This window comes from Fundulus heteroclitus, chromosome 15 (genome assembly GCF_011125445.2).
Source record: "Fundulus heteroclitus isolate FHET01 chromosome 15, MU-UCD_Fhet_4.1, whole genome shotgun sequence".
Lineage (NCBI taxonomy): Eukaryota > Metazoa > Chordata > Actinopteri > Cyprinodontiformes > Fundulidae > Fundulus > Fundulus heteroclitus.
In genome coordinates, this window is record NC_046375.1 from 19,628,229 (window position 1) to 19,637,409 (window position 9,181).

The 9,181-nt window shown below is 43.9% G+C and overlaps 1 protein-coding gene across 1 annotated transcript; it reads left to right on the top strand.

The window, feature by feature from the left end:
- The first annotated feature begins 306 nt into the window (after window positions 1-306).
- LOC118566203 (beta-soluble NSF attachment protein-like) lies at window positions 307-9,181 on the top strand. The gene is made up of 11 exons (XM_036147628.1): window positions 307-407; window positions 2,632-2,711; window positions 2,900-3,016; window positions 3,771-3,817; window positions 4,162-4,239; window positions 4,344-4,399; window positions 5,688-5,772; window positions 5,856-5,960; window positions 6,049-6,117; window positions 6,197-6,247; window positions 8,033-9,181. Exons 1-11 carry the CDS (start codon window positions 307-309, stop codon window positions 8,132-8,134), a joined length of 891 nt encoding a protein of 296 aa, XP_036003521.1. The 3' UTR covers window positions 8,135-9,181.

Here is a 9,181-nt window from a genome sequence, read left to right on the forward strand (position 1 = left end):
GAATAATTTTAATAATAATAATAAAAAAATCCCTGCAACGACATTTTTACGTAACACGGGGTAATAAAATCAGGCTTCTTCACTGGGAGTCGTAGTTTCTGTCACGATGACACCAAATGTTGTTGGGTGGGTAAAGAACTCCAGCTCCCATGATGCCACGGCGCCTAAAGCCACAAACTGGGGTCACGCCTACGCTAAATCGACTGTAATCCTTACTGTACACAACTGAATCCTCTGCGGGTAATTTTTGTTTCGTTCTTCCCGTTTTCCTGCGGCTACAAGTTTCCTCTGAACACGCTGAGAGGGATGGACACCTCCGGGAAAGAGAAGGAAGCCATTCAGCTCATGGCCGACGCTGACAAAAAAGTCAAGTCCTCCGGCTCCTTTTTGGGAGGGATGTTTGGAGGGTAAGACAGCACTGCACCAAAGAACAGCTAGCCACCGTCAAGTGTCAGCAGTAAAACTTGGCCCGAAGCCCGCATCCACCTTCACCTTTCTCTAAGGGCCAGCTTATAATAGCAGCAGCGATACATTGCATACATTTATTTAAATATTCCACCAGGAAGGTGACACATGATTGGCTGTGAAAAGCCCTTTACACCGGTTAGCTAAGTTAGCTGCTATCAGTGTAAACAAAGCTGCAAAACAAGGGTTTCTATTTGGTTCTGCGCAGCAGACTGTTCATGCAGCCTCAGAGGGTTATTATAGTGTGCTATATCTTCTATATTAGTTTAAGAAGTGGTAAAAAAAACAACAACACATGACTGAGGTTCATATTTAAGTAGCTTCTGGCTACATTAAGGATTACATTTGAATACAAATAGAAAACGTTGTCCTAGGTTTGTATTAGAATAACCGTTCCCTCATGATTTAATCCCCAGATAATCCTCGGACTTCTACTTCTAAACTAATCGATTTACCGAAAGGTGTGCTAATCCCCAAAGGTGTTTTTAGTGGCGCAGCCTTGCACAGGAGCAGACTGTCTTCCAGATCTTGTGGGATCGGCTGTTAATTGGGGAGGAATCGATGCCCGGTTTTCATCCCCCAGAAACCAGACGGACAAACCAAAGTATCTCTGCATCGCCTCCCTTTACTCCGACAGCCCTTACTAAACAGCTGTGCAACCATCTCGCCAAGGTCATCGCCTCATGAACGGATGGTGTTGTGGGGCGAGAGCAAAGCTGCAAAGACGCGAGCGCCAACCTGAACTGGTAGGTCAGGTCAGAGGAGCAGTTCATCGAGGTGCGTAGCAGCTGTGGAGGAGCTGCAGAGATGCGTTGATCAGGTGGGAGAGTCTGCTGCGACAACTGTTCGTCTTGCACCCCGCAAACCTGGTTTATATGGAAAAGTGGCTTGATTAAAGATCCAAAAAACGATATCCTGTATAAAGTTTGCCTCGCGTAAGGATGGATGTTCAGAAAACATGCCGAGGAGGGCGCTCTGTAAAACGAAAACTTTTTAGTCTCTATGCAAAAACTCGACCTGAAAAATGACGCCCTGAATACCCCGCCGTGACGGGGACCTACCACGCAGGCAGCAGCATCATGCCGTGGGGCTGCTGTCATCGGCTGGGGATTTGGTCGGAGTGGTTGGGGGGGAAAAGGAGGAAGTAAAATCCTGGGCAGGGCTGGAAGAAAACCTGTTAGAGGCCGGGAAAGACTCAAGAATCTGTTGCAGTACCGGGAAATTGCTGTTCGCCGATATCATCCATTCAACCCGGTGCAGCTCGAGCTAATTTTAGCAAATGAAAGGAAGCAATTTGGGCTCAGGGTTCCGTCCCTGGATGCACAAAAGCACGTAGAGACCACTGAGCTATATAATACACTGGAGTGCTGATTTTGCCGAAAAACTGAAGTCACTGGCCGCCATCTTGCTCCTCCCTACTCTCAGAGAATCCCATAGGATTTGGTTGCAACAACAAGCAGTTTTCTGGCTCAGTGAAAACGTTTCACGGGTAATTGTACAGTCAGTGGATGTACTAACACTATCAACTACTAGAAAATTAGGTGCTGAAATATTTTACATGTTATTCATATATATATATATATATATATATATATATATATATATATATATATATATATATATATATGTATATATAAGTATGTGTATATGTATATATATGTATACACATATGTAAATATGTTTTTGTATATTGTTATATTATTAAATGTTAAACATATATATTTAAATGAATAAAATGCAAAATATTTCAGCACATGACTTTCTCAGTACTTATTTTTAGATATTATTTTTAGATTAGATATTTTTAGAACATAACATAAAAGTATATGGCATTTGACATTTTAAAAGTCTTAAGCCCCCCCTGAACATGAGAAAATCATCGTTATTCGATGCTGTAGCGCACATATTCCCTAGTTACTGGGAGGAAATAGGGAGTACCAATATGGCGGCTGGTGGCTTCAAAGCGACTCGTTCAAACAGACGGTGATTAGCACTCCAGTGTATTATATAGCTCAGTGTTAGAGACACACTCAGGCTCTCTCAGGTTTAGACCATATCAAATAAATGTCCAAAGCTGAAAACTGCTCCTCCTTGTAACACCATCGTAACAATATTAACAACAAGAGCTTCTTTCTTCTTGTTTTGTTTGTTTTATTTTTTTCCTAGAGGACATCACAAAGTGGAAGAGGCGTGTGAGATGTACTGCAGAGCTGCCAACATGTTCAAGATGGCCAAGAACTGGAGCGGTAAATGGACGTCCAGCCTAAACAGTTTTTTTTCCATCCTTTTTGAAGGGTGTGAAATCATGCCATATGCCGTAATTACACCGGTGGCATTAAAAGAAAATGGGGAAACTACTTGAACCAGAGTGTAGGATACATTTCAGTGTGGCCGTTCTGAACGCGTCTGTTTTTCTTTTTCTGTTCTCTTTCAGCCGCTGGAAGTGCCTTCTGCAAGGCTGCCCGCCTGCACATGCAGCTGCAGAACAAGCACGACTGTGCCACCAGTTTCATCGACGCGGGGAACGCTTACAAGAAGTCTGACCCCAATGGTGAGACGGCACACAGACGGAAATGGATACGAATGTGACCAGGACATGGAGAAAAATCTGCCAACATTCATTGTTTTGCCTATTTTGACTCTGTGAAGAACTCTTATGCTTTTTTTTGTTTTTTTTTTAAGCGACAATATCTATTAGCAGTCATTATCCTGAGGTTCTCGTCCAGACTTTTCAGCCAAGATTGCTCATATTATTCCCTTTGGGTGTTTGGTTCGCTTCAATGCCGGCCAAAATAAGAACAGTGGATGGAAAATATTTCCGTAGAATGAGACCAAGCTGGATTTTAACCTCTTGCACAAAACGTCTGACAGAACTGAAGTGGGATGTAATCAGAACATGCATGCGGTGCTTTTCCACAGCCTCCTGCAGAGGGATCTCATTCCTGGGGGATGCTAATTATGGTCTGCCAGACTGAATTGGTGGAGTTAAAACAATCTAAGAGTTGCTTTGGTTACCTTTTTTTTTTTCAGCTCAATGAGCGTCAGAGCTTCTTAGAAGTCTAATTTGTTAGTTTAGTTGATAAAACCAACATTGATGTTGTGGAAAAGAGCCTTTTTAATACTCTCTACACAGCCTTTGCGAACATTTCAAAAGAATAAGAAGCTTGGAATGAATGATTCGTGTCCAATTTTGCATTATTCAGCCCAGTTCACTCACGTGAAGTCGTTTTCCACATACAGTAGCTAGGTATGTAGCCGTAACATGCTGTCTAACTGTTCCCTCCTTTTCCCTCTATGCTGCTAAGAGGCAATCAAGTGTTTAAATGCTGCCATCGATATATACACAGACATGGTAAGATGCACTACGAATGGGATCATTGGTGTTCTGCTTCATATGCATCTGTTTAACATTTAGGTCACTTGCAATCTCCTTTGAGTAAACGTTGCTGTACACGTATATACAACATTTCTATCACTCAGTTTACTTGGATATCTGTGTCAAACATCTGGATCTGATTGCTTTGCCCTTTTAATTTCATAACGAAACAAAAAAAAAAACAGCTTTAAGTGTAAAGTGTAAAGGCTACTTACTGCCTGACGGTGCCCAGAATTAAGCATGCACCACAACACTGTGATTGATCTGTGTGATAGATCCAGTCAGTAATGATTGTTGCTCCCTTCCTGCTCCCGCTCCAGGGAAGATTTACCATCGCTGCCAAACATCACATCAGTACCGCGGAGATCTATGAGTCTGAGCTGGTGGATATCGAAAAGGTATTACGTGGCAGAGGTCGTGCAGCGGAAAACAAATGCGGTCAGCCGTTAATTCTCTTTTCTTTTTTAAATTGTAATATATGTGTTTTTGTTTTTCTGGAAAGGCTATTGCTCATTATGAACAAGCAGCAGACTACTACAAAGGAGAGGAGTCAAACAGGTACTGTTTCTTGTCGGGATTTTTTTTACACCTCTCTTGGGTACATGCTAACTCCTGTAGTTAAGGTCAAAAACAACATTTATTCAGGATTTCTACCAAGTCTGGAAAGATAAGATATCTGGGTACCACTTTAAAATGATGCCCCCCCCCCCCCATAGACTGCTAATAAATAGTTTATAGACGCATTGTTAATTATTCTGTAAGTGCTTTATAGCTCACCCATAAGTGTTTATTAAGCATTAATTAAGGGCAAGCAAGTGTCAAAAAAGTCTGAAATGTTTAACAGAAGCCACTGCAGATGAAATGTATAGTTGAACAGATTAGGCTCACTATTTGGCAGGAAACTAGTCAGTTTTTTTCTCTTGCTTACCCTTAATTGATGGTAAAAACTTATGAATGAGCTGTAAAGTGTTTACAGATTAATTAATAGCATATCGATTAAAAAAAAGTATTAGCCATCTATAAGGGGATTATTATTATGGTACCGACATGGGATTTATCTTCCAGATCTGGACAAATCGGACGAAAACAAATATCGAGAAAGCAAAACATTTGTCTTTCATGACCATCCCTGTCTATTTCCCTATAAGTGGCATCGGTCTTAATTCTTCAATCCATCCGTCCGTACTTCTGAATGAACTTCTTAGATGTTTAGAAAAGACAGGAGTTATGACCAATGAGAAGGAACTTTGCATTTTTAAAAACAGAGATAGCAATTTATGAGATTGCTCTGTTGATTTTATATTTTGTTTTTAAAACCGGACAACTTTATACGTCTCTTTAGTCTTTGTTGCAGGGATAGCGTCGTACTGAGTGGGGGGGTTACTGACTGTGGGAATGCGTTTGTAGCCCTGGTCAAACGTGAGCAGTCATCAGAGAATTGGAGCACAGAGTAAACCAAACGTTTGAAAATCCTGCCAAGTCTGAGGATCCAGTCTGAGGATGCTTCTCTAGTTCCCAGAACATCATGTTGGCTCTCGTCTCATTCTGACCTGGAACAGCAGAGTAAAACTTACATACATCAATCATTGCAGTGTTAGCAACATCCATTTATTTTATTTTTTTTATTTAAATTTTTTTTATGGGTAGCCAGACAAACTTGCTGTTCTGCTGAACATCTTCCAGCTCAGGGAGGAGAGAGCAGCAGCTTTTCATTTGGTCACAGCTGTATTCCCCCCTGGCTCTGGGTAGTGTCTTAGCTAAGCAGTCTGATCTCACTGCCCCCGACATTCGCAGGCTGTGTTGCTACGTCGACTTAATCATCTGTTGGTGATGTCTCTCGCTTTAGCTCCGCAAACAAATGTCTGCTGAAAGTGGGAGCTTACTGTGCTCAGCTGGAGCAATACCAGAAGGCCATCGAGATCTACGAGCAGGTTAGTCCCGCACGTCCTTCGCTCGCTTTCAACAACCCCTCGTGTTCCCGTTCCGTTTTGACGCGGGTCTGAATCTCATTAAGGTGGGAGCGAGCACGATGGACAACCCGCTGCTGAAATACAGCGCCAAAGAGTACTTTTTCAAAGCAGCCCTGTGTCATTTCATCGTTGACGAGCTCAACGCCAAGGTTGGTGCACACGTCCGTGGTCCTGGGCGAGCGTTTGGGTTACCGTGCCGCCGAAAGCCGAACGTCTAACGTGTCCTTGCCCCAACAGATCGCGGTTGAAAAATACGAGGAGATGTTCCCTGCTTTCTCCGACTCCAGAGAATGCAAGCTGTTGAAGGTAACCCCCCGAGTTGACCTCTGAAGCATCCTGCCTGATCTGTTCGTGTTCTGATTGTGCCGTCCTCCGTGTTGAACAGAAACTCCTGGAGGCTCACGAGGAACAGAACTGCGACGCCTTTACAGAAGCGGTGAGTCTTCATTTTCCGTCTTTCATGACTTGAACTTTACTACTTCTCAGAAAAGAATGTTTACAGACATGTATACTGTCATTTAGGTGATAGAACGATAGAAGAAAAAAGATGTCTCGAGGCCTTGCATTGTTGTTCCGTTGGAATCCTTTTTGTTTCGGTGTTAATTTTTTCTAGTAACGTCTTAATGAGGGGAAGATGGAGCGAGAGATCGACAGGCGGATTGGTGCAGCGTCTGCTGTGAAGCGGGCGCTGTACCGGTCCGTTGTGGTGAAGAGAGAGCTGAGCCAAAAGGAAAAGCTCTCGATTTACCGGTCGATCTACGTTCCTACCCTCATCTATGGTCACGAGCTTTGGGTCGTGACCGAAAGAACGAGATCCCGGATACAAGCGGCCGAAATGAGTTTTCTCCGTAGTGTGTCTGCATTTCCTTAGTACTTCAGTTCTAAAGGCAACTGATTACTAACCTGACTCTAGCCAGATTGATATCGCTCCGTCTAGCTCCACCCACATCCATCTGGGACGTCTACCATAGAGAGTGATTTCTCCAACCAATTTTATTGTCCAGCCAATCAGGACACAGGGCTGGAGTTTCATAGATGTGACGTAGTGGAGAAGCGACCGTGACATGAGACTGTTTTGATTCAACAATGGCGGCTCGCATCGAGGAAGCAAGCGTTAACATTGATGCTGCTATTTCTTCCGTGTTGTCCAATCTACCTAATATTGTTTCATTAAAAGAACATCAGAGAACGGCTCTGAAAGCTTTTGTTGGTGGAAACCATGTTTTCGCCCTTCTCCCGACCGCATTTGGCAAGTTTTGTTTTCCGGGGCGCGGCCGCGTCTGCAGCGGACGTACAGACCCGGACGTGTCCCGGAGCGGTTAGCGGTTAGCAAGAACCATGTTAGGAGGCCTTTAGTCCTCAACGCATTCGGCCCGGGATCGACTCCGACCTGCGGCGCTTTGCCGCCTGTCAGCTCACTGTCAATAAAACGCGTGCCACTAGAGCCGTCGATAAAGATGACAGACAAGTGGCTTATCCAATCATATGCAAGGATTTTTGATAAGGCCCAGCCTTCTGAAACGCCATTCCTATGGATCTGTCCCAGATGGATGTGAGCAGTGGTGGTGCTAGACTCAATTTACCAGGGGGGCCAAGGTGGGGCCAGTGTTTTTTCACAGGGCCACTGAACAAAAAAAATTAAACAATAAAATGGCAATATTTAACTGTGTAATAATATTAAGTGAGGCACTTGTGGCTCTGGAACGGCAGATTTCAGACCCCTGATCTAGCAGTTGAAAACTTTGGTCCCAGCTCAATACAGCTAAAGCTAAACGTGAAACATCTTAATTTTTATATCCTTCTTAGAGTAAAACTGTATAGGTAAAAGATAAAATTGGTCAAAGTGACCAACCAGTTATGGTTTCTTTGCCATTGCAAGTAATTATTAGAAGTGTATTTAATGTTATGTCTTTAGTACAGGGGCCATAACAGGGGCCAGGACCAGTTCTACAGGGGCATGGGCCCCTGTCTAGAACCGCCCCTGGATGTGAGTGGAGCTAAGCGGAGCGAAATAAATCTGGCTAGGTTCAGGTTATCCGATTACACCATCCCACTATAAGGAGCTGAATGCTTATTCATGCCACACTTTTCAGATCTCTATTTGGATTTTACTGCTGTATACATTTCTTTCCCTTTCCGAGTCGTTGCTGCTTTGCGTAGGTCTGTCACGCTGGATTGCTTTGAGAAGGCGGCGCAGCTTATGGTGTTGACCTGTTTGCAGGTGAAGGAGTTCGACTCGATCTCCCGTCTGGACCAGTGGCACACCACCCTCCTATTGCGCATCAAAAAGACCATCCAGGGCGACGAAGGGGATCTGAAATGAAAGAAACCTCGGGGTAGGGATGCAGCAGCACGGAGGGGACGGTTTCACGGCGCATGCTTTCACACTCACACACACACACACTGCAGTGCTCTCTTTCACACTCTCCCCCTCCCCCCTCTGCTGTCATCGCCCCAGGAGGGGAGTGTTCGCTGACATTTTTCCGACTCCTTCCACGGCTTACAACGACAGGAAAGCACTCTTTAGTTTCTGCTACAAGCTTCTCCAAATCCAGTCGGGATGTAAATGGTCTCACCCTCACCTCTGATCGGAGGACTGCTGCCTACCCTTTTCAGCTGAAACCCTCTCCGCGGTGGTTTCAGAGTCCAGCGCTAGCACTGACCGGAGGCTCTGCATGTTTTCTACTCTCAGTTCTCAGTTAGATCTTGTTTTTATTTTCATTTATTTATTTTTAAACCCAGTTCAACGTGTAAACCTGTTGTGACCATTTTGAAGAATCCTTCGTTACGTGGCGTTAGTAGGACCAGACGACGACCCAATCCACGCTCTCTGCACTGAAACGCTTCTTTTCGTTTTCCACCACACGGAGCGACTTCTCTCGAAACCCGGCAACGACCTGCACAAGTGTTGACTGTTATATATTTGTATCTGAACAAATGCAATCATGATTTTATTACTTTTATTAAACCTCTAGGACGTGTTTGCCGTAACAAGACTCTGTTCGCACCTGTAAGATGTATAGTTTAAATGTAAAAAGCATTCCTTACTTTTAAAGTAAAGAGCACTGACGCGAGGCCCCTTATTGCTTATTTCCAGAGCAGTAATCTTGGGTTCTGTACGCTGTAAAAGTCACTTGAATATGTTTTTATTTATTTTTGATGGGGGGGGGTGTGGTTTCACCTTTCATACAGCCAGTTGCTTAGCATGTCATCGTGTTGTGCGCATTCACTAGCGATAGCATCACCGCAGTTTTTACAAAGGGAACCAGAAACTCTGCACCCACCTTCTTCCATGTGGAACGACGATAAGCTGTGGAAATTAAATGTATGCCTGTTTGAATTAAGATTAATAAACATAATACGTTCAATA

Bases quoted from the DNA above. Each gene is read 5' to 3' on its own strand.
- LOC118566203 (XM_036147628.1), top strand. From the start codon at position 307: ATGGACACCTCCGGGAAAGAGAAGGAAGCCATTCAGCTCATGGCCGAC. The intron at 408-2,631 runs GTAAGACAGCAC...TTTTTTTCCTAG, and splicing joins TTGGGAGGGATGTTTGGAGG to AGGACATCACAAAGTGGAAG. The intron at 4,240-4,343 runs GTATTACGTGGC...TTTTCTGGAAAG, and splicing joins AGCTGGTGGATATCGAAAAG to GCTATTGCTCATTATGAACA.